This window comes from Talpa europaea, assembly GCF_964194135.1.
Source record: "Talpa europaea genome assembly, chromosome: 13".
NCBI classification, from domain to species: Eukaryota; Metazoa; Chordata; class Mammalia; order Eulipotyphla; family Talpidae; genus Talpa; species Talpa europaea.
Genome location: NC_140080.1, coordinates 31,413,992 through 31,439,309, shown reverse-complemented (window position 1 = coordinate 31,439,309; position 25,318 = coordinate 31,413,992). Strand labels below are relative to the sequence as shown.

Below are 25,318 nucleotides of genomic sequence, written 5' to 3'. Positions count from 1 at the left end.
GTAGTTCAAGAAAATGGAAGCAGTCATGTAAGCAGCAGGATTTGGATCAACGTGGAGGTGTTTGGGTTGAGAGGGGCACCCTGATACTTTGAATCTATGCAGGCCCATCCTGCACTCAGGTCACAGTAAGCTTTTTTAGCTTATGGGGTAGGGGCTTATCTATTCTTGCTGTGCCAGGTGGGGGTGGGGGTGAGGTATTAGTAGGGAGAGGCAGTATAGTAGTCTGGAAGCCACTTGGGCTGTGGACTCAGGGAGACCTGGGTCTATGCTCAGCTTGGTGCTTACTAGGTGTGTGACTTTGAGAAATCACTGCAAAAATATCAAATACAGTGTTTGGCAGGTGTTCAATAAATGTCAGGCAAACATTGTGCTCTCAGTGTAATTACCATCATCCTCTGTTTTGAGGCACTGTTGATAACAATAATGGTACCAGTTTTGCAAGTGATAGTTAAGTGACTCCATTGAATATTTTATAATAGAAACATGACATGTACACACTTTAGAAGTTTTCTGTAGAGGCTCTCATTCGCATACGAGTTGCTCTTTCTGTGTCATTGAAGTTTGTAATGTAGTATTTTTCACATTAATGAAGTTCTATGTCATATTTGATTCTCTTAAGTTACTTGTAACTTCAGAATTATATGAGGCTTTCCAGAAGTATTGTACTCGTGATACTGATTCCTTTGTACTTTCAGGTTGACAGTGTATTTGGAGACTTAGCAATGAGTAGTGAGGTTTAATTTGCATTTTCTCTTTGGTGAAACCTATGGCTCCATTCCCTTTAATTGATCACATATTTTTGGAAGTTAAATAGCTTCAAGCTTTTAACAATTACATGTTCATCATTTGAATGCTAAACCTTTAGGCTTTGAAAATTATGTGAGGGCCTCCCCGGTGGCGCAGCGGTTGAGCGCTGGGTTGCGAAGCTGCCCGCAGCCTCTGCAGCGCCGGTTCGATCCCCGGTTGCTCCCCAGCCATGGGAGGAGGGTCCCACATGGTGCGCAGACCTCTCCTGCCGCCCGCTGCTCCCCTCAGCAGTGTACTTTGGTCCTTCTGCCTGTTCTGCTCCCCACTCTGGCTCTGGTGAATTCTCTCACCCTCCCGCGCTTCTGACTGTACCCAGTGCATGTATAAACAAAAAACAAACAAACAAACAAACAAACAAATAAATAAAACATGCCTCTATTTAAAAAAAAAAAAAAGAAAATTATGTGAGATATTCCAGGATATTGGTAAGTTTTACTCCCTTTAATTTTTCTTTCAATATTGCATTATAGTAAAAATTTTTAGTATTTGAAGTAAGCCAGAGATTTTAATTTAAGCTAAAATTCAACTGCATTTAATGTTAACATATGCAGAAAATTCAACTGAATTGGTAATCAGGTAACCTGAATTTAGCTAAATCATACTGGAACAGAATGTCAACTATATTGTAACTGGCTTCGCTGGTTCTTTCAACATCTATTATAAAAGACAGCAAGATTTGAAACATTAAATGTGAAAAACGGTACATCTTATAATAGAGAAAATGTGATATTTAGTGTTAATAATAATTGTGAGTATCAGTGGGTCGAAAAAGCTTGCTTGTTGAGAGTTTGGCAGTATGGGTTTTGCAGTTAGAGCAACTGCAACCACGTTCAAAACGTGGTTCCACGAGGCTAACAAACTGAGTGAACTTGGGCGAGTTCTTTATCTCACCAGAGTGTATGGGCTTCTCTCTCTCATATGGTTATTATTAGAGTCGTGTTGGGTTTGTGGAAGACACTAAAAAAAAAATATTTGTTGACTGAATGATGAATTAATGAATAAAAGAGTCTCATTGGGTTGTGCTTTTCTCATCTACAAAAGGGGAGTGAGAACAGTGTAGTATTTATCTAACAGAGTTATTCTGAGATGAAGTGAGATAATATGTGAAAAGCACGTAGCACACAGGAAGTTTTCATCACTCTAGGATGTGATTATTATTGCTTTCATTGCTACTTCTACTTATATTACTACTGCTATCATTGTTATTTGTTCTACTACTATTATTGCTTTTATTACTGTTACTAATACTACTGCTACTGCTAACTATTCACTGGGACATTTCTCAAAGGGAAGTTGTTCCAGAACCCATATTTGCTGGGTGGTTGGTGTGAGCTGCAGCCCAGGGTCTAGTGTGGGCTGAGAGTGGTAGTGGTTCCCTGTCCCTTCAGAGGCCCCAACCCTGTCTGGGCCTCTCCCAGGGCTCAGATATTGTTTCCCCTCCATCACTTGCTTTTGCCCATGCCTTATTTCCTTCACTGTACTCAAACTCCTTGAGGTCTTGAGGGTACCTTAGCCATCTTTTGTCGCGTGCAAGGCCACGGAATGTGCTGGAGGTGCTCAGCAGACGTTCCCTTAGGGAGTCAAGAGGCAGACTGGGGCTGGAATCTGCCCTGAGCCAGCTGAGGTTATGGAAATAATTTTGTCATTTTCCCAGAAAATTAGGACAGATCTGGAAATTAGAAGCCAGAGAAGGGCATGGATTTTTGCTCTTTTTCCCTTCTGTTTTTGATACAGTTTTTGTTTTTAAATGGTTATTTAAGAGAAGATAAATGGATCTGGTAGGAGTCAAAAAATCAAATCCCTAGTCCTTTGAATAGGACCTTCCCTTTCCACCCCACCCTCACCCCAGGATAGAGGGAAGGCATGGGGGATCCAGCTCTTCCCAGTCTTCTGATTGTTCCACATGGCAGTGTTGCTGGGTCAAAGCTAAGCCTGTGAGCTGACAGCCTATTTATTATGCCCCTCTGAGACCCAAAGCTCGGCTCTCATTGTGGACAGTCTCAGTGAGCCAGGGGCAGAGTAAGCAACCTTTTGGGCAAACTTACTCATGACTTCTGAATTTCTGGTTAGTGGATATTTCTGACTCTTTGCTTTCTTAGCTTGTGAATGTTTCTCTTTCTCAAGAATTCCATGTGTTCTTATGAAACACTACTAAGACTTTTCAGATTGAGTACTAATGTGGAAATGGCCTACATTTTAGTACTGGTCAGGGAAAAAATTGGTTAGCACTCTTATAAGTTCAATGATTAGATGAGAACTATGAATTAGTTGCTCTCAGCATGATCACAGTTTTAATGTGTTATTGCCTCCTAAAACAATAACCAGAGGCCAAATTCTGATATGTTCTGGAAGTGCTTGGGCCCTTGCCTCCCAGGATAACTCCTGCTGAGTCTTCCTGTCTGAACTCCTACTTCTCCAGCCAGAGGAGGGTGTGGGATGCAGGCTGGAGCCCTTGGCCGGCAGGCTGGGCCTGAATGCTTGCTACTGAGGCATTCTTCTTTCATTAATCAGGTATACCTCCCTGCTTAGGCTGTGCTTGTCTGCTCTGCCTTACTCTGAGTTGAGCAGTTAGAGTTGCCAACTTCTCAGTCTGCAGAGAGTGGTCTGGCCCCCAGGCCTCTGCCTCGGTGTTACACCTAACTGTTCTCCTCTGAAGAGTGAACTTCAGTAAGTACCTACTAGTGCTGTGACCAAAAATCTGCCTTTATGGCCTGCTGATCTCCAGGTACATTTCATACATCATTAAAAAAAAAAAAAATCACCTTGTCTGTAAATAAGTTCACAGAGACATGAACAAATGAAAAGTGCCGTGTTCAACTACTTATCCAGAACTAGCCCCACATGAAGAAACAGAACCCCAGACCTCCCCCCAGTCACTTCCTTCTAACCAAAGTATAACTCCTACCTTCACTTCTCATAGATCAGTTTTGCCAGTTTTTGAACTTCATGTAAATGGAATACTGTTGTGTATATGCTTTTGTGTCTGACTTCTTTTGCCTGGCATAGTGTTTAGCGATTGGCTTCTTGTGCTCATAACTCACAAGGCAGAGATTATTGTCTCCATTTCACTGAGGAGGAGACTAAGGGTTATTAATAATATATAGTTCTGTGATTTGAAGCTGAGTGTGTCTGCCCCCCAGATCCCTGCTCTTTGTTAATGCACTTCCACCCCATCTGGGAGACAGAGGTGAGTGACACTTAGCAATTACTATTTAAGAGCTCACAGTATATGGTGTGCAGACAGACTGAAAACATGGAACCATTATATGTGGTTAAGAGAAGTAGTTGCATGTCACTGAAGTTTAAGGGAAGCGTCCTGGAGTATTTTATTTCAGGCTATTGGGTGGGGAAAGCCTCATGGAAAAGAGAATTCTTTGAGCTAAAACTTGGAGAATGGCAGGATTTTGGAAAGCTATTCAGATTGAAGAAATTGCAGGGCCATAGACATGGATATTTGTTATAAAATCATTGTACTTGGGGGGTAATAACCTAAGTGACAAGACTCAAGGGTCTTTGAGGGGAGATAGTGGGAGGTGAGACTGGGAATGGAGTAGGGATTTGTGGAGAGGTTTAAAGGGTGAGCACTTTCTTCTCTAGGTCAGTATTTATCCAACTTTGTGCTGTAGGTGTTTAGGTTAAAAAACACTTTCAGGTCAGGTTTTCTTAGGACACAGTGGTTTAAACACAAGAACCCTGCCTTTGTGGAACTTATAATCATGTGAGGGAGATTGGTTACGAACCAGGTTAAGAATCTGCAGAATTTGTCAGAGCTTTTATGCATAAACAAGCCTTGGGACCTCTAAAGGGGGCTGGAGGTGTAGTATGATGTCTTCCCAAGTCTTACTTGGTTCCAGAACCCTTTTTCTACAGAATGTCTCCTGCCCCTGGTTTTTGAAGTAATACTAAGACTATTCATAGTTAATAGCCTTGAGGCTGCCAGTCTTTGATTGCCCCCAGTATTCTACTGTATTACATCTGTTGATTTTCCTTCTGGCACTTCATTTCATTAGTGATCTAATGAAATTTGGATTGTGAGTCCACTTTCAGGGAGTGTTATATCTGAAGGAGTCTGGGTTGACTTGGGTTGTGGAAGTGTTCCTACAGGATAGATATAGTGGCTTGGGAATACTTTTTGTATTACTCACTACCTTGAGTATCAAGTACTAAGTAGCACCTGGAACTGTCAGTTCAAATCCCACATCTACATAAGGTATAAGCCTGGGATTCTAATTTCTTGAAGTTATTACTCCCCAGACCCTAGGAGATGGCAAGATAGATGGAGTTCAACTAGCCCCACCCAGTTTTACAGCTGAGGAACATTGTCCACAAGGAACCTGTAGCCTAGACACTCTTTCTGGTGGGATTCCTGTCCCAAACTATTAAAGCCAATATCTGAATTATCTGTGAGTCATTTTGGTCTCATCTTTTGTTCAGCTCCCCAACATGAATTCTTCTTACTTTAAAGCTCTGAGGCATGTCTCTCTTATTTGAGCATGGCTCAAATCTTTATTTATTTATTTTTTTACGTTATGTCATTTTCATATGTTTGGAGTTAGAGGGGAAAATTCCTTCTAAGTCAACTCAATCTACAATATTGACAGGAAGGTGTTCACCATCCCTGTGTGGAGCTACATTCATTTGTAGGATTGGTGCCACTGAAGTACTCTCTCAGTTTGCAGGAACTTCTATGCAACCATTGCATTTCAGTCCTTTCCCTTAACCTTTGCAGAATCCTAGTGAAGTTTTTTTCTACTGCATGTAAACCGTGGTAGAAAACTGGAGAATGAACTCCGGGCAAGGCTATGTCACTATTTTAACTTTGTTATCATTTCTGTTTATAAGAAGTCAGATATCTGGCAGTGGCAGTGTGCTGTTTCAGGAAGAGAGTCATGCACCTAATGACTTCTCCTTTGATTGACTTATTCATTCTCTCAAGAAATACTTGTTGAATGCTTTCTATGTAACAGATAGTATGTTAATTACAGGAGGCCACTGAATAGGTAAACACATGATCCCTGCCTTTGTGGAACTTATAATCACACAAGTGAGTCATTTCATCAAATATGTACATAAATATATAGCTACACGTTGTGAAATATTTTATGGAGGAAATGTATAGGTCCTGTGAAAGTGTGGATGGAAAACCAGTGGCTCTAACTGCTGTCATAGCTGGGTACTTCTCTCTGCCTCACTCTTCCCTTTTGTGAGTCTGGAATAAAATGACTTCAAGAAAAAGCTTTGAGGCACCACATAAAACCTTAAGGTGATGATACTGTCAGAAAGATGAGTTGACTGGGTAGGTTTTCTAGAGTCTGGGAACCTTCAGACCAGGCATTCTCACTAACACTTGTCTGCTGGCAAATGTTTACCAACAGGCTCTCAAAAAAAAAAAAAAATTCATTGTTTGCTGATTCATTTGCTAATTGCCATGGTGTAAATATTTCCATTAAGGCTGCTTTCAAACTACCAGTGTAATGTCACTAAACGTGGAGCTGGGAAGCAATGTGCCTGATGAGCTGCATCCCCAGCATACCATGCTCCCAGCTGTCCCAGGGTTGTCTGTGGTAATGAAGTGGGAGTACAGTTAACACAACTTTTGTTCAGCTTTGGTTTAAGAAACAACAGAGGGCCTCCCTGGTGGCGCAAGCGGTTGAGCGCAGCACTGTGAAGCTGTCTGCAGCCTCCACAGCACAGGTTCAATCCCAGCCGGCCGGGGAGATACCCACATGGTGCGGCAGACCTCTCCTGTCTTGCCCGCTGCTCCCCTCAGCAGTATATTTCGGTCAGTCTGCCTGTTCTGTTCCCTGCTCTGTCTCTGGTGAATCCTCTTACCCTCTCACACATCTGGCCTGTACCCCGGTTCTTACATAAATAAATAAATATTTTTTTAAAAAAAGAAACAACAGAAATCTAACAGGATCATTTTTTTTTATGGATGGGAATCTTTATTACTTAACAAATGAGATAATTCCTAATCATGGAAGACTTTTATAGCTTATTTTTCAAACCATACTTAACTTTAATTTTTTTAATTGAAATAACATTGCAGTATAACATTATGTAATTTTGAGGCGTATGTCATTAAAAATCAGTGTGTGTTTATTATGTTAAGTTCACCACTGAAAGTCCAATTCTATCCTTCACAATACATTTGACCCCTTTTACACGATGTATGCACTCCCCCTTCTTAAAGATGAGCATCAATTCTGATAGTCTACTATAAAGTACCTTAATTTTATATTTTATTTATCTTTTAATTGAGGCCACATTGGTTTACAATGCTGTATGTGATCCATTCTCTGTCTAGAAATGCTGTCTTTTTGATTTAAAATCGTGGCAGTCGATTTGGATTTGGCCAATGGGATTGGCTCAATCCCAGGGAAGAAAAGGGTACTCAGAGGGCTGTCCTAGGAGGGCATGGAGGGTTTATTTAGGGCTCTATGGTTATGAATGAAGTTTCCCAGTTCATCAGTCTAGCCAAGTCTTTCAATTAATTGAGCCTCTGAGATGTAGTATCGCTTAATTTGAAAACTTAGGTTTTTAGAGTTAGAGGTGAGTCCACTACTTCCTGGTAATGGGACCATAGCTAAGTTGCTAACCTCTCAGCAGCTGCATCCTCATCTGTGAAATGTGAACAGAGACACCTACTTCACCATGTTCTTGGTGGATTGAATGGGAACATGCATGTAAAATGCCTAGTGCCATGCCTGCTCTTGTTGCTGAAGCTGGTCCTTCTCACATCTTGAACAACAAATGGGTCCATGTGCAGGAAGCTAGTTTTCTCCCTGATGTTGTCAAAATTGGTTTCTTTTCCCATAATTTTGTGTTTTGCTAAGAATCACCCTTAAATGTATCTTTCCCCCTGTTACGTCACCAACCTGCCTGTTCTCTCTCACCCTTCTTGGTTCTCAGAACACATATTGAAAGGTGGGGTGACTGGAGGGGCTGTCCCTCTGCTGGTAGCATGCAGGTATGGTCCAGCTTGGCTGTGTAACCGACAAGTGAGGCAGGAGAATTGGGTCTCTGGTGTTTTCTGGCCAAGGCTTGTGCTCAGTTCACAAGTGGTAAGCTGGGAACTACGAAATTTGATTTTCTCCAATTCCTTTCCACACAGCAACTTTGTAGCACTTAGGAAATTGGTTCTGAAATATGAAAGTGAGGAAATGATGGCATTTCTTTAAAAGTGAAAGCCTGTGAGCAGTTGATTATCTCATCACAGTACCCCTAAAAAGTATTTTATCTGAGTTGACATTCCCCCGTTGCATGATGAAATCACAGGGTCTCGGCTTAGATTTGATAGACTATGGGTCAGCACACATTTCCTATAAAGGGCCAGAGAATAAATATTTTCAACTTTGTAAACCATGGAGTCTTAATTCATCTCTGCTATTAGAGTGTGAAAACAGCCTCAGACAGTGTTAATGGATGTGTGGCTGTTCCAATAAAATTTTATTTACAAAAACAGGTGGCAGGCTGAATGTGGCCTGTGGGCTATAGTTTGCCAACCCCGATACTGACATTTGAGAGGCAGCTGAGAATAATGGGTGAGAGCCTAACACTGGACTTGGGTTAGTGTGGACTCCAGCTCTGCTCTTTTCTGCCTCTGACTTGGGCAGGTCAGTAAGGAGCAGGCATAGCTGCTCACTGAATTCTCATGAGAGTACAGGGAGATGGTGTCTATGAAGACTGTGGCACGGGGCCAGGCACATGTGAACACCAGCTGCTGCTGTGTCACTTGTTGCCCCCCTTGTGTCGCCACCAGTCTCTTGATGGGAGAGGCTGTTGGGAATGATTTTAGCACACGGAAAGGCTAAAGCTGTTGGAAACTTATTTGCTTGTTTATTTTTCAAGCCTGAAGTCTAAATGCAAAAAATCTGTGGCCTTCTGGAGCTGCTGAGAAGGTCACCCTTGTTGCCGAGTGCTGTGGCTTTCACAGCTGAGTAGGTAAACAATGCAACTAAGTGGAACCAGTTAGACAAGTCAAGCCAAAAAATAAAGATAAGGTTAAATATCGACTTTATTAGACTCAGCTTGTTTTGCAGCTTTTATAACAAAGACTAAGCTGGTTGTTGGGGAAGGATGTGACCAGTCAATTCCACCTATTCAAGGACTTACAGTTCATTCTTCAGCAAAGCTACCAACCAACCGTCTCTTCTGTTCCTGGTGTTGGGATCGGCCTCATGGGCAGCAGATGGTGGACACAGAGCTGGGACATTTCTCACCCTGCAGAAGCTCACGGTCTAGTGAAAGGGAGTAGAGAAATGCGTGGACAACCACAGTGTAGGGCTGTGACTTGGTTCTGACATCCCCACCAATATTCTAGCCCTTTCTTCCCCCAGCCCTGCTCTCTATTCCAGTCGAGACAGGTTCCACTGCTCCCTTACACCCTCATTCTGAATTCTTTTGTCCATTCATTCATTTAAAAAATATTTGAATGTGTAATATGTGCCAGTAAATAAGACAAGGTCCCTCTGGCATAATTGAAGAAACACAGGTATTCACAAAATAATGCTGTGGGGGTGAGGGAAATAGCTCTATGAGAACTAATGCCTTAAAAAATGGTCTAGACAGGGATTCCATGGTGTATGTATATTTGTGTTTATATATACATACATGTATAGGTTGTTTTGTATAGAATTGGGGGCAAACTATACATACATACTGCTCCTTTCCTCTCATTCCATTGCTTTTTCCCTTTCTTGATGATTCAATTCTGATTCCTTGCACAATTCCAGTATACCCAACTTTACTTAAAATATATACTTAGGTCATTAATATATTGGTACACACACAAAGTGTGTGTGTGTGTGTGTGTGTGTGTGTGTATATATATATATATTTAAAGATTTATTTATTTATGCATTCAAGAACTGTGGTATAGGTCAGAGGTGTGGGGGGTGGGTGAGAGGATTCACCAGAGACAGAGTGGGGAGCAGAACAGGCAGATCTACTGAAATATACTGCTGAGGGGAGCAGCAGGCGAGACAGGAGAGGTCTGCTGTGCCATGTGGGTAGCTCCCTGGCCGGGGATCAAACTCTGCTGCAATGGCTGAAGACAGCCTCATAGATTGTGCATTAACCCCTTGTGCCACCAGGGAGGCCCAAAGTATATTTAGGTTAAGAACAATTTGGGTCCTCCCCACACTGGCAGATAGAGCTTTCATTTCATCATCTCAACTTAATGCCACACTATAAATTTTGTTGTATACTTTTTTTCTCTTAGAGTTTTTCTTCTCCCCCAAACTTTTTATTTTGAAAAAAATCAACTGTATCAAGTTTGAAAGAATGAACCTAAGTGAATACCTAGATTCACCAGTTGTTAACATTTTGCTTCATTTGCTCTCTCTCACTATAGATTGAATCTTTTATTTTTCTAAACCATTTGTCAATTGCAGACATCATGACACTCCACCCTAATGCATATTTTAGCATGTACCTCCTAAGAACAAGTAATTTCTCTTTTTTAGCCATAAAACCATTTTCATAGTAAAGAAATGTAATATTAATACTATTATATAATATCATCTAGTGTATAGTCAGTATTAAATTTTTATAAAAGTCAAAACAGTCCTTTATAGCTGATTGTTTTTAAGCCATGGACCAATCAAGGATCATGTATTGCATTTAGTTCTTCTATCGCTAAATTCCCATAATCTAGAACTGTTTCCCTACTTTTTTTTTTTTTGGCTTTTGTAATCACAGTTTTGAAGAATTCATGTCAACTGTCTTGTAGAGGGTTCCAGCGTGAAGCTGTCTGATGATTTCCTTGCTCTCTGGTCCAGGTTAAACATTTTAGGAAGAATACAACATGGTTGATGCTCTTCCCTTGAAGTCACCATCATGAGTACAATTTTTGTCTTATTATTGGTGGTGTTGCCTGTGATCATTTGTTGAAGGTGGTTATTTGTCTGCTCTCCCCATTTTAGGTTATCTACCACCGCACCCCCACCCCATGAAAATAGTAAGTTTTGACAAATGCACGTGCCTATGTTATTCCCACCTGATCAAGATGTGACACTTCTATTACCACAAAAAAGTTCCTTTGGGCCCTTCCCAGTCATCCTCCCCACCCCTCAAGCAGTGCTGATCTGATTTCTTCATTATTCTCTTTGATGTTTAAATTACCCCAAATGTTGGCTGTGAAAGGCCCATGTAGTTGGCTCTGTGTCCCTTTGATGTGTTGCTTTCAATCTTTGAGCACTTTCTTGCTTTCTGGCACAAGAAGATGCTTTGGTTTTTTTTTTTTTTTAAGATGAAAACATCCCATGGTATGGATACTAGTTAAATAATTTCTCCATTGATGGGCTCTTAGGTTGTTTTCTTTTTAATCTGGTTAAAAAAATGCCACAGCGAACATCTGGAACACCTATTTTTGCACTACTTCTGTGAATATTTTCATAGGCTAGAGCCTATAAAAAGTGGTTATTTCTGCATCAAAGAGTATATACATTTAAAGTTTTGATTGCTATAGCCAAATTCTTCTCTCCCCTCTTAAAAAGTCATGTTAAGCTTCCACAAACAATGCTGGTTACCCTGTAGCCTTACCAGCATTGGATTTTCACTGTCTGTATGTATAGGGTGGCATAGAGTTTGACTTTGATTTTATTCTGGAGCAAGGTGATCATCCAAACCACAGGTCCTCCTTTTTGGTTCCAAGACAGTTTTGCTTTGCATAAAAATGAAAACTTCCCTCAAAGATTTCCCAAGGAGAAATCTTTGCCATTTTCTGTCATTCACTGTCACATTCACCATTATAGATAGTTTTTGGTGGAGAATATTATCACTGTTTTATTCTACATTCACTGACTGTGGGAGGTAAGTGGGAGGGGGACAGAGATGATGACATTGCCCTAGGGCTTCTGGTTCTCTCGGGCAGTCTATAAAATTTGGTTCACAGAAATACAGTGTTCTGTATTTCTATCCTTAAATAGTGTTGGAACTGAATTTTATTTTTTTGATGAACCTTGATACATCTATATTTGGAGTAGCAGGTTTATCATTGTGTGTGTGTGTGTGTGTGTGTGTGTGTGTGTGATAATTCTCTAAGTTCAGCTAGTCAAAAAAGTCTGTTTTTGCTTTAATTAAAACTTTGAGGGCTTCCCTGGTGGTGCAAGAGATGAAGACACAACCTGAGAAGCTATCCACAGCCACTGCAGCACGAGTTCGAGCCCCAGCCAGCCAGGGAGATAACCACATGGCACAGCAGACCTCTCCTGACTCACCCTCTGCTCCCCTCAGCAGTGTATTTCAGTCAGTCTGCCTGTTCTGTTCCCCGCTTTGTCTATGGTGGATCCTCTCATCCCACACACCTCTGGTCTGTACCCCAGTTCTTGTATGCATAAATAAATAAATCTTTAAAAAAAAAAAAGCAACTTTGGACCTGAGGTTAAACATCTTTGTAGATGACCTGTTTTCTTTTTTTCAGGTTGAAGTTGTTTGAAAGCTGTTGTCTCTTTGCTAAAATTACCTGTGCTGATTTTCTTTATAGGTATTTGAAGCTGTGATTTCATGGATCAATTATGAGAAAGAAACCCGATTAGAGCACATGGCAAAGCTGATGGAGCATGTCCGTCTCCCTCTCTTACCTAGGGATTACCTAGTCCAGGTGAGTGCTGTGTGAAGAACCAAGCACTTCCTGTTCTTCGAGGCCTCTAGGAACAGCATTGGGCAGCCCTAGTTGTCTGGGATGGTTGAGGAGTTTTGTGGCTGTTTTGTTTGGTTAAAGGCACCAACCCACTTCGTTAAGTGTGAGGAGTGGTAGTGTAAAGGTGAAGAGAGAGGTTTGAGAATAGGACACTTAGGTTTCAGTCCCTTCACCACTTGGTTAGCTTTGGGTTTTTGCTTGGCTGCCTACAGCCTCATTTTCTCCTTCTGTGGAAGGGCTATGATAGTGTCCAGGAGTGTTGTTGTGAGAGCCAAAGGGGTTGTAAAGGTTCAGGTTGGTGTTTAACATGGCGCTGGATCTGACAAGTATTCAGAAAAGTTAACTGCTGTTATTTTAGAGCACCAAAGCAAGAAGAGTCATTTCTATATTTCTATATTCCCTTTTTGCCTTAGTTTTAGGCAGCTTGGAGTCCAAATCAGGACTGTAAAAACCAGCATCTCATAGTTGCCTGGCATACATATTGCTTCTACTTTTTCAGAGAAAGGAAAGAAAAATTAAGAATTGTAGGGGGCCCCTATGGTAGTCCAGTTTTTCTAATCTAATTCTTAAAATAATCCAATGAGGCAAAGATTATATCTCCTTGTTTTACAAATTTGGGCTTTGGGACTTATGAAGATTAGGTTTTATATGAAGTCCAAGCTAGTAAGAGGCAGGGTCAAGGTTCAAATTTAAATCTGTCAGGCTCTAAAGTATATCCTTTCTGTTAAATAGGCTGCCACCTTTACTACTCTCTGTTCTGCTTATCCTTTTCATGACTTATTTTATGTGGTAGCAGAGGATAAAACCTAAATACATGCACAAAAGAAAATACCAAGGTAGTTGACTAGCCCTCGGCTTTCCCTGAGAAGTCTCTGGCATGAATGGAAGATGTGAAGAAAGGGTAAGAGGAGGCTCATCTAGTGAAAACAGCACCTGCCTTTATAGAATTATTTTGGGGGCGGGAATGAGATTATCCATTGTCAGTGAGCCTTCACAAAACAGTGGTCTTCACAACCTCGGCAACAATTGGCAATAGCAGGAGACATCACATCCTCACCTGCACTAATACAGTCCCCAACATTGGACACTTGACCACAGGCCTTAGAGGTAGCTCAGTGTTCTCAACCTCAGCCCCCTTCTCAGCTGCTCTGCCTGCATTTGACACTTTGTATGTACTAGTGCCACCTGGTGGCAGCACATCCTTCCTGTAGAAAAGGTGCTCTGAGCCTAGAGAATGAATGTGCCTGAGCCCAAGTGTCAGTCAAACCTCCCATTGTCCTGTGGGAAACTGACCGTAGGTAGATGTGGTTGGCTAGTCTCCAGCACAGTCTCACTTCCACAGGGAGGAAGGGTCACTGTGGATCTGGGCTCCAGAGAAAGCTAAAGGCGCCTGACAGATCCCAAGTCGTAACCTCTGTCCAGTGTCTGAGCAGGAACTTAACATAGGCATTAGAAGTAGTTCCTGGGTTATTATGGCAAGGTAGGAGTTAGAGTGGAGAAGAAGGGGGTTGGAAGCAACAGGCATGAGAAATGTTGAGTGGGACCCTCTTTTAAAAATAAGTTTTTTCATACCCTTTAAAAAAAAGGCTCTCTTCAGAACATCTCTGAAAAAGGATATTTTATTAACATCTATTAGACCTTGAAACTTCAAACTAGTATTAATCTCTCTGGGAATAGCAGATGGTGGTAGAGGAGGAGGCAAAAAGGAACTCACCAACACTGACTGCTGGGAGAGATGCTTATCTTTTTCTTTCAATAGTTATCGTTTACTACATGTTTATTAAATATTTTTAAAATACTATCCTAAGTATAGAACATGCTGAATCCTTGTAAAATTTTTTATTGTGATATATAAGTAAACATTATCATTTTAACTATTTTCATTGTGAAATTCATTGGCATCAGTTGCATTCACCAAACTGTACTGCAACACCCCCAAATTGAACTACCGCTCTGGGAGAGCTTTTCTTTAAAGCTGAATGAGTTATTTGAGAGAAAAACTGTCACATTTCTTTTTCCTCCCAAGTATTTTAGAGATCCTCTCCCACCATTTTTTTTTAACTGACCCTAAAAGTTTATGATTCATTCTAGTCTATCTCAGTCCCTATTGGGAGGGGATAAAAGAAAACCTTTCAAGGAAATGGGGTATTCCTGGGGATCATCTCTGGAGAAGGAGGTTTCAGAGGTGACAAAGGCCCATTCTTGAAGCCAGTTCTTCATACCCTGCCAGCTCCAATGGCATGTAGTAAGTGTTGGCCCTGGTCATTTTATTCCGAGTTACAGTAGGGACCCAGGAGAGGCTCAGCCTGGTCTTGCACTTGATCAGGTTGAGGGTTGAGATAATTGAGGTGGGGAGACTCCTCCCAATCTCTGACTGGACCTGAGCCCCTTGTGTTTAGAATCCTTGTCTTGTTTGTCATTTCATCTTGCAGTCTAGCAGGGGCTTAGGTAGGGGGTCTGCCCACTGAGGAGACATTTAGTCAGGGTAGCTGTTGAATGGAATTCACCTTCCCCATCAACTCCCAAATACATGAAGTGGCCTCTGAAGACCACAACACTCCCCCCACACACATACTCGCCACTGGGCCAAAAGTGGAGATTTGCAAGTCACCATACTCACATGGTTCCACCACGGGCCTGACTCATGAAACATTTAGGTTAAATTTGCTGAGGACCTGCTAGGCTCCGTAGCTCTGGAGTACGAGGTAGAAAAGCCAGATTCCCAGCCTACATGGATTCAGCCTGCAATAGGTAGATGGGACTTTTGTACAGGACATTCTTTTTCTTCTCTGTTATCACTGGTCTGTCAGAGAGCACCTCACTAGCTGGTTTGCTCCTTGAGGCTTTGATTACAAGAAAATATATATGAATTATTCTTCTTGACTGCCACCTTATCTTACTCAGTGCCTCCAAAGGTTGGCTGATGAATTCCACTCTTCTTCTTTCCTTCCCTCTTCTCTCTTTGCTGTAAACATTACAAGTGCATTCAAATCAGGAGAAGTGTAGGAAGAGGCTTTCAGGACAATTAATGATCTCTGTTTCACATCATCCAATTTAAGCCTCAAAACAAACACAACCAGTGAGGTTGTAGGGCACTTTAAGATACCTATTTTACAGAAGAGAAAACTAGGATTAGAGAAGGTAAGTGGTAGAGCTGTTTGTATTGCTGTCTGTTTGATGCCAGACTTAAGCACTTACTGTGCTTTTGAGCTGTAGGAGGTAGGCACTATGTTGTAACAAGTCCTGGGATCTGAGATAATGTGATATGGGAATTGATGAGTATGGGAATGCAAGAATAACTCATCCCTGGAAGACAGCTTGGGAAATAAGAAGAACTCTGCTCCAGGATCACCTGTGGGTTATTACCTCCAGACAGTTGAAGAAGAAGCTTTGATAAAGAATAACAACACCTGTAAAGACTTCCTCATCGAGGCCATGAAATACCATCTGCTCCCTCTGGATCAGAGGCTCTTGATTAAGAACCCAAGGACCAAGCCCAGAACTCCAGTAAGCCTGCCCAAGGTAAGCCCTAGCCCAGTCACTGCCAAGAGTCGGGACTGTTTCCTAAGAAAGTGACCTTCCACTCCTGCCTCCAGCTCTTTACCTGTGGCTGCCCTGCGTCTTGGTTGTGTTTCCCAACTAGGAAATGGAGTCTGCTGGTTCCTCTTGAATCTGCTGTTACCTCTCTTCCAGGGTCTTCCTTTCCTAAAAATTTCAAGGTAACTTCCAGTGTCATCAGGGAGGCTTGAGAATAACTCAGAACTCTTTTCTTTTTCACACTGTAGTTTGGGCTGTATTTCCACTGGAAGCAGAGGAGTGGTTGTGTGGGTCTTAGTGATCACCATAACAGTCCTGTGGGTTCCTTCCATCACCACAGAGTCATAAAGGACAACTAGGGCTGCCCAAGGAGAGAAGGAGCCTTAAGGAATCTGACAGGTGATAAGGCAGGTGAAGGAAATGGGACCTGGTGAGGGGCAGCTAGGGACAGGAAGGCTGAGCAGAGGAGGGACTCCATGATCAAGAGTCTAAAAATAAATCGAGTCCTGCTGGGTGGTGACAGCTTTGCTTTCCTGCGAGCCCCTCCCATCTCTGGGCCTCAGGTTCTTCAACTGCAGAGTGAAGGCTGCTGCACTAGATACTATCTGAAGTCTTTCCCTCTTGGCATTCAAGTAGTGTTTCTAGGATCCAAACATATGATGTCTGGGGGAAGCTTCCAGCTAACCCAGAGGAACTGTGGGAGGAAAGGAGAGGGGGGAGTTGAGTTGGCTCAGGGACTGCACAGTAGGCAGTACCCGGAAATTACTTAGGCTTTTGCTTTCTCCTCCTTGTCCTCCTCTTTCTAGCTGACTGTCATATTCCTTGCCTACCTGCCAGGTAGGGTTTCACAGGGGTGGAAAAGCATGTTTTGTCCAAGAACAGATGTTTGGATTCTCTGAGGTTTGCAGTTCCTTCTCTCCACTGTGCTCTGGGCCCCTGGAGAACAGAGTGATTGCTGTGTTAAGGAAGGTTACAGATGTCCCAGATAATTAAAAAAAAAAAACAAACAAAAAAACTGCTTACTTTCATTGAATGCTTATTATGTGCTAAGCAGTGAAGGAATCACATGCATGTCTTATTTAACCCTTTCATCAACCCTACAAGATTGCAGCAGCTGTCCTAATCCTACAAAGAGGAAACTGAGGTTCAGAGAGAGTAAATGATTTGCCCAAGGCCAGTCCAGCTAATGTGGTAGAACAAACATTTGAAGTGAATCTTTCTCACTCACCAACCTGTTCTCTGAAGTCATGCCATCCTGCACCTGGCTTCACTTTGGTAAACCTGAGAGTGTTTACTTACCTGTCTGCCTCCCATGGCCTAGTGCTGGTTAGAGGGTCAGCCTCAGGGCAAGGGCCTTGGTCTGGTTAACCATTTGCCTCATTGCACATTGACAGCTTTTGTTTCATTGAAACTTCTCCACATTTAAAAAAATGAAAATAACTTAGCATTCTTTAACTATAGAAATAAGTGCTCATTGTAGATCATTAAAAGAATTCTGCAACTTTAAAATAAAGTAAAAATCACCTGAAATTCTCCCACCCAGGGCAATCAATGTCGTTTTGGTGAATTTTTTCCTGGACATATGTTTGTGTCCTTATTCATAAGTAGATAAAAATGTACACTTTTGGATACATTGAATCTTGCTACACAGATTGAAAACTTTTTTCTCCTACTCAGCCATATGCTACAGACTACTTTTAATTTTATCAGTATGGTGGAAATCAACATTGAAATTGTAATAGGTATTATATATATGTATTTATATAGCTATATTTATGTATTTATTTTTTAACTTTCCTTTATTGGTCGGCTTTGAAGTAATTTCCACTCTTTTAATACTGACGGCATTTGTTTTATTTCTCCTTTAAAAGATGGCATCTTATTTTAGCTTGCATTTCTTTAATGGTGATTGAAGTTAATCTTGATTTCATATGAGTAGTGGCATTTTTATTTCTTTTGGGGAAAAATTCTCTTTTTGTCCTTTACCCAGTTTTCTATTGGACTGCATTTTTAAAAACCAATTGTTTGTAGAGCTTTTTGTACTTTAATTTTTTTTTTTTTAAGATTTATTTATTTATTTATACAAGCACTGGGTACAGTCAGAAGCGCGGGAGGGTGAGAGAATTTACCAGAGCCAGAGCAGGGAAGCAGAACAGGCAGAAGGACCGAATACACTGCTGAGGGGAGCAGCGGGCATGGCAGGAGAGGTCTGTGCGCCATGTGGGACCCTCGCCGGTGGCTGGGGATCGAGCCGGGGCTGCGGGCAGCTTTGCAGCTCAGTGCTCATCCGCTGCACCACCGGGGAGGCCCGAGCTTTTTGTACTTTAAAGTGGTTACATATTTTAGATCATTTTTTTCTTATTATGCAGTTTGTCTCTAAACTTGTTCATAACAGTTTTTTGAATCCCAGAGAACAACTTTTAAGTAGTTGTTGATCACATTGATCTGTCTTTTGCTTTGTGGCTTAGGCTTCTCATCATGGTTAGAAATATTCTCCCTACTATGAGATTAAAAAAATAACTTCCCTTTTCTTTCAAACACTTATGATTTGTGTTTTACACTTGCATTTTTGGTGCACTTAGAATTTATTTTGGTGTAAAGAGAATAAGAATCCTGTTTTATTTGTATTACAAATTTTGAGTCACTTGTCCCAAAGGGGCAAGTTGTCTTCTCTCCTTTTGATTTGAATAACATCCTCTTTATGATCTGAATTTTCATGAGCTTTATGTCTTGAGGATATTGGTTCTGAGGTGCACTGTTGTTTGAGATGGAGGAGCCCTTTTACATCCCCAGCTTTCACCAGGCCTTGTTGCATGTCTCTGTGACTTTTCTCTTTGGAAACTGAGTTTCTCATCCTATATGATATCAGGTTTACCTTTGCCTGGGGATGAGTTCTGGAGCTAAGGAAAGGATGCTGAGCTGGTCGAGTTTATTTGTGTAGAGAATATACTCAGCAACATGTCTTTTATACTCCACATTTAACTTTTACCCCATATGCCCACAAAAAAGATAGTTTTGAAAATAGAAGCCAATATTTGTTTCTGAGCCTGGACTAAGCCTGCTGGGAGTACCTCCCCATACCTCCTGGAAATTGAGCCTACAGTTAAGAAAAGTCCACCCCTTGTTTCAGGAAAAGCTGCCTTCTGCCACCTCTACTGCTTAGGAACCATTTATTTTTAGAATGAAAATGGTTATGTTCTTGGGCACCTTGCCTGTGGAGGCAACTGGAACCATAGCTTTATTTGAATTTGTTGAAGAAATGAAAAAAGACATCATTGCCATTTGCCTTTTTTGTTCCCCCTACTCTGATTCTTAAATGATGTAAAGTTGTATTGTCCACCAGCTTCTCAACTTAATGGGTTCCCCACTGTGGGTGTGAGGGGATGGAACTCAGAGAGGGAAATTATCACTTTGAGGATTATCAGATTGTACATTTTTTCATTAAATCATCACAATAATAGGTCAGTACTATTACTATGCAGAGTTTACTGAGCTTACTCAGAGAGGTTAAGTAACTTGCCCAGTTACAGAGCTAGTTGAGCTGTGGTTTGAGCCAACATCTGTTCCACTCCAAATTCTGCTTTTTTTCTTTTATCAAGCTGCCTACCAAGCAACAGTTTTTTAGGTTTTGGTGGCAGATGAGAAAGTCTTTTCTTTATTTTTTTATCATCAAAATCTCCTTTAATTCAAGCACTATAACACTCTCTCATGTCATTAAGAGATGCATTGCCAATGCATTTACTTTCACATTTTTATATAGGTTTAGGTTCATACAAAATTGTGGGGAAGGTATAGTTTTCTGATCTACTCTCTGTCCCATATGCATACCTGCCCCATTATCAATAACCTAGATTATTTTTTCTTAAATTCAGATTTTTTGAAGTACAATAATTTTACATAGTAAAATTCACTCTTTTTAGGGAGCAATTTGGTGAATTTTGACAAATAGTTATGTAACCACCATCCAATTCAAAATACAGAATAATCACAGTAATCACTGCAAAAGGTTGCCTTATGCTATTTTGTTAGTCAGATCTCCCACTCTTAGCCCCTAGCAACCACTGGTCTGTTTCTGTCTCATAGTTTTGTCTTTTTCAGAAATGTCATATATATATGGAATCAAGTTGTATGTACCCTTTAGAGATTGGCTTCTTTCTTTTATCATAATGATTTTGAGATTCAACCATATTGTTGAATATATCTGGAGTCCATTTCTTTTTACTGCTAAATAATATTTCGTTGTATTGGTACGCTGTTTATCCATCTACTGACTGTTGGACATTTGAGTGTCTAGTTTTTGAACACTTATTTACTTGTGATTACTTACAAATCTGTGTATGAATATGTATTTTGATTTATCTTGGTAAATATACCTAGCAGTAGGATTGCTAGGTTGTATAGTAAGTCTTTATTTAACTTTATAAGAAACTGCTAAACTGCTTTTCAAGATGACTGTACTGTTATACATTCCCACCAGCATTATATGGGAGTTCCAATTAATTCACAGCCTTACTACCTCTCTTATTATCTATTTTTAAAAATTCTTAGACATTCTAATAGTTATGCGGTGGTATCATATTGTGATTTTTATTTGCATTTCTCTAATGACATGATGTTGAGAATCTCTTCATGTACTTATTATCCATCTGTATCTTCTTTGGTGAAGTGTCTTTTCAGATCTTTGGCCATTTTAAACATTTGGGTTGCATTCTTATTGAGTTGTAAGTGTTCTTTATATATTGTAGATACAAGTCTTTTATTCAGTATGTATTTTGCAAACATTCTCCCTTAACCTGTGCCTTGCCTTTTTTTATTCTTAGCAGTATCTTTGAAAAAGAAGCCTTTAGTTTTATTTTTTTTTCTGTCACAGTTAATGTATTTTGTGTTCTATCTAAAAAATATTTGCCTAATCTAACATCACAAGGATTTTCTGCTATGCTTTATGTATTTTAAAATTTTAGGTTTTACATTTAGGTCTATGGTCCATTTTGCATTTTTTGAAAATATGATGTGTGAGGTAAAGCTCAAGATTATTTTATTTTGCACTTGAATGTCCAGTTGTTCCATAACTTTTATTGGAAATATTCTCCTTTCTCCATTGAATTACCTTTGCACCTTTGTTATAAATAATGTTTGTCTATTTTTAGACTCTTTTATGTTTGATGTATCTATTTATCTATCTTTTATACTAATACCATTTTGCCTTAATTCCTAGCTATATAATAAGTCAGTCTTGAACTCAGATAGTGTGAATTCTCCACTTTTATTCTTCAAAGTCCTTTTGCTATTCTAGGTCTTTTGCTTGTCCATGAAATCAGCTTACTTGAAGCCTATGGAAATTTTGACAAGGCTTATATTGAAGCTTTCGGGGCAATTGGCATCCTAACAATACCAATTGTACAGTAACTTTATTGTATCTAGTCATTTAGGTCTTTTTAAATTTCTCTCAGAGTGTTTTTTAGTTTTCAGTGTGTGAGTCTTATACTTAACTCAGAGAGTTATCTGATACCATTTGTTAGGTATCACTAGGTAACTCATAGTTTTTGATGCTAGAATACATGTTTTCTTTAAATTCTAATTCCTAATAGTTTATTGCTGATAATGTAGAAATATGATCAATGAAAAAGGTTTTCTGGTGGAGGAGTAGTCAGGTTGGTGATAGTTTTGATTCCTAAAAAGCAGAGACAGTAGTCCCAAGAGATTACTGAATGCCCCAGGGAGGTAGTAGTAACTCCTCCACTAAACTGTAGGTTCTGAGATGGCAGACTTTATTCATCTGCGCTCATCCTGGCCTCAGGCACAGATTGGGCAATAGCAGAGAGATATTTTTTTTTTTGAAAAGAAATGAAACTCATGAAGATTTAGAATTGACCTTTTCTACCACTCATAGTTTTTTCCCCAATGCATGTCAGCATTCATACATGTGTTTTCATATGGACATAATGAGGATTTTCATCTTCATAATCCTCTTTTGGTCATTAATATTAGTTGACCTTTGAATATTGGCTCAGCCCACATGTCCATATTGATGGAATCCAGTTGTCATTGGTAGGGGATTAGCAAGGTTGTGAGTTATTTGGATTTAAACATACCCACACACACACACCAGCAATAAACTATATAAACTATTATGTATACATTAATTTATCAACTTACTCATCCAACACACTTTCATTGAGAAGTCACTAATTGTCAAGCATGAGGCTAGCTGTTGGAGCCACAAGACTTATATTAGTTGGTCCATAAGCACTCCTGAGTAGGGGGAAGAAGAGAGAGTTGTAGAAGGTCAATTATAGGGGGCCATGTATATGACATCTTGAAGATGTGGACAAGACTTTCTAGGAGTTCGGACAAGTGTGAGGGGTTGTGGGAAACTTTCTGTAGAAGCCAAGACCAGAACTGTCTCTAAGGTCAAGTACAGGTTGTCTTTAAGAGTGGACACCCAGAAACTGGTTCTGATGACTGTTGGAGAGAACTTGCTCACACCTTCTGATGGCCACTTAAAGTTATTTGCACTTTGTTTCTTACCAGGGCCCTTTTCCTTATCATCAAAGGCATTAATGATGATACAAGCAGGGTTGTTTAAATGCACCTTCCTTTTGTTTTAGGCAGAGCACTTTATATATACATTAACAACGTGGGAAGTTCTAACTGGTGAACAATGAGATTCAGTGAGATGAATGACTTCCCCAGGTTTCACAGCTAAGTGGCAGTCTGTGCAAGGGTTTGGATCCAGGTCAGACCGACTCAAAGCCTGTGCTTTTGACCATAACACAAAACACTAACCCTGAAATGGTGGTAACAGCAGATCTCAATTGCAGAGCATTTAGCATGTGCCAAGCATGGGGGTAAGTGATTTACATTTGTTATCATAGGATTTTCATAATTATAATTACCCTGATTTTACACATGAGGATACTGGATCTTGGGTTATGTATTAGTATCTGTATATTGGATTGTGTATTAGTTATCTATTTCTTCATTACAAATTCTTCTAACCTCAGTGGCATAACACAGTTTCTGACAGTTTCTGGGGCAGGAATACGGGCTGGCTTACTTAGCTGGTCATCACAGTGCCTCTCATGAAGTTGGGGTCAAGCTGTTGGTTGGGGCACAGTCCTCTCAGGACTTCTTTGGGGAGGATGTGATTTTAAACTCACTCACATTGCTTGTAGGCATCAGTTTCTCACACTGTGGGCCTCTCCATGGCCTGCTCTAGTGTCCTTGTAACATGGCATCTGGCTTCCTCTACAGAGCTCTAGTGTCCTTGTAACATGGCATCTGGCTTGCTCTCTAGAGCAAGAGAATGAGAGAGAAAAACCTCAAACAGAAGCTATAGGCCTTTTATAACCCACTCTCAAAAGTGATATGACATCACTTCTGCTGCCTTTATTTTCCCATGCAAGTCACTAACTCACATTCAAAAGGAAGGAAGTGAAGTACCATGGCTTGCTTAGAGGAGCATCAAAGAATCTGTGAAGTTTCATTGAAGCACACTTAGTACATAGCCGAGCTGAGATTTAAGCCCAGGATGACACCTCACACATTCTGCTTGTCACTGTCCTGTCATTCTGCCATCCAATTTCCAAACACATTTTAGCTGGGGACTGTGGAAAGAAACCTGATTCCTGCCCTCTGGGGATTTTGAATTTGAAGAAGTACCTCAGAGAAAATAAGAGAAATATCTAAGTGGGCAAGCAAGTGGAGGAAAAGACCTTAGGAGCTAGGTGGGCTGGCCATCAGAGCAGCCAGGAGTTCAGTCCAGTGTGGATTTCTGATAGAGCAGGCTTTGAGACAAAAAGTGGTAGAGAGCCATTGTTCTGTTGAGAGCTGTTGCCCTGTTCTCTGCAACGAATCTGTTTGTCAGCCAAGCTCCCTCCTAGAAAGAAACAGACCTCCCCCTGGGAGAGCTGCAGGGGCTGGTGAGGGTTCTTCCTGAGCTGTGTATGCACAGACCACACTGGTACAGCCAAGCCGGAACAGCTAATAGCATCATCTGGGCTCCCACACATTCACCACCCAGCTCCTTTCCTGAGGCTGGGTTGCCATGGACAACCAGCAGCTGTCTCCCAGCCCCTCAAAACACTCCTACGTTAGCCCGTTCGACAGATGGCAGCAGAGAGATGAAGCTCCGGGAAGGTGCAGATGAACCCTTGGAGATGTACTGAACCTGGCACTTTCTCCATCATTTCAATTTAGTTGACAGCTCTATTCAGCTCTTTTAAAATGGCACTAGCCATTTGGGCTGGAAGTGGGCGGCCTTCTACTGAGTTTGCTGTCCTGCTTTCAGTTGATGCTGTTAGAAGCCAAGGCTGTGGATAGGCTGACTTCTCACTGGGGCTCAGACCCCTGTGTGGACACCACTTCTTCCATCTTGGTCTTTTAAATGGACCGAAGCCATTTGTTCTGTCCTGATAGGCTGACAGACATTCCGGCGCCCTGAAAAAGCCCCACCATCCCCCTGAGCTGAGCTGTGCTCACCCTCCCATTCACAAATCATGTGCATCCTTTTCTACCATTATTGGGAGTCTATTTTTCAGCAACCTCTTTAAACAATAGGCTTGGTGCTGGTGTTGATCTAAAAATAGAAGCTAGCATTTAGTGTGTGTTATTTAACAAGCACTGTGCTTTCTAGCATTTAAGTTTCCTGACACCCGTATGAGAAACATCCTAGTACAGGTGAGGAAAGTCAGGCTTAGCGAGGCTCAGTGACTTGCCCAGGGCACAGAGCTGTTAGGTGACTGGGCTGATATTTGAGCCCAGGGGTGCCCAACTCCAAAGACCATTTTCCTGCTTCTCTCACCCTCTGGGTCTTGTGTCCCCTCCCACCTCCACATCCCCTCCCACTGTCTCTGCACCTTAGCTGTCTGTCCTGGCCTGGAGCACCTGTTGCTCAGGAACCTGCTGGGACAAGTCATCTGCCTGGACCTGGACATGCTCCTTCGGATGAATTTTTGGTGTTAGCCCTGCGGCCCCACGCACCAGGGTAAGAGAGACTCTCGCTTCCTGCCCTGGCCCGAGGGACCGACTGGCTGGGCCTGCCTTCTGCCCAGCTCACCGGTCATGGAAGAGAGTTTGGACACATACTCTACTCTACTCTTGCCTGATGAAAAGAGTGTGCAGAGCCCAAGCTGTTCCTCTCACCTTAGAGGAGACTCTAATGACTGATGAGTTAGGATTAGGGTTTTGAAGTGGAAAGCTCTGTTATGTTTGGCAGCTGCCCCTTTCCCTGGCCAGTTTCTGGTGCATGATAGCCATCAGACGCAGTGAAGAAGAACCAACATGCCCTCATTTTCACAGTCACACTGGTAGAAACATCCATGTGAAAGA

General features: G+C 41.3%; 1 protein-coding gene across 1 annotated transcript in view; it reads left to right on the top strand.

Moving 5' to 3' along the window:
- Window positions 1–25,318, top strand: part of KLHL3 (kelch like family member 3) — a gene marked incomplete at both ends in the record, with an annotated part of 112,314 nt that overhangs the window by 69,319 nt on the left and 17,677 nt on the right. The window contains 2 exons of the mRNA XM_084252621.1: window positions 12,296–12,412; window positions 15,824–15,973. Of these exons, the coding sequence (XP_084108747.1) occupies window positions 12,296–12,412; window positions 15,824–15,973 (267 nt within the window). The remainder of the gene's footprint in view (window positions 1–12,295; window positions 12,413–15,823; window positions 15,974–25,318) is intronic.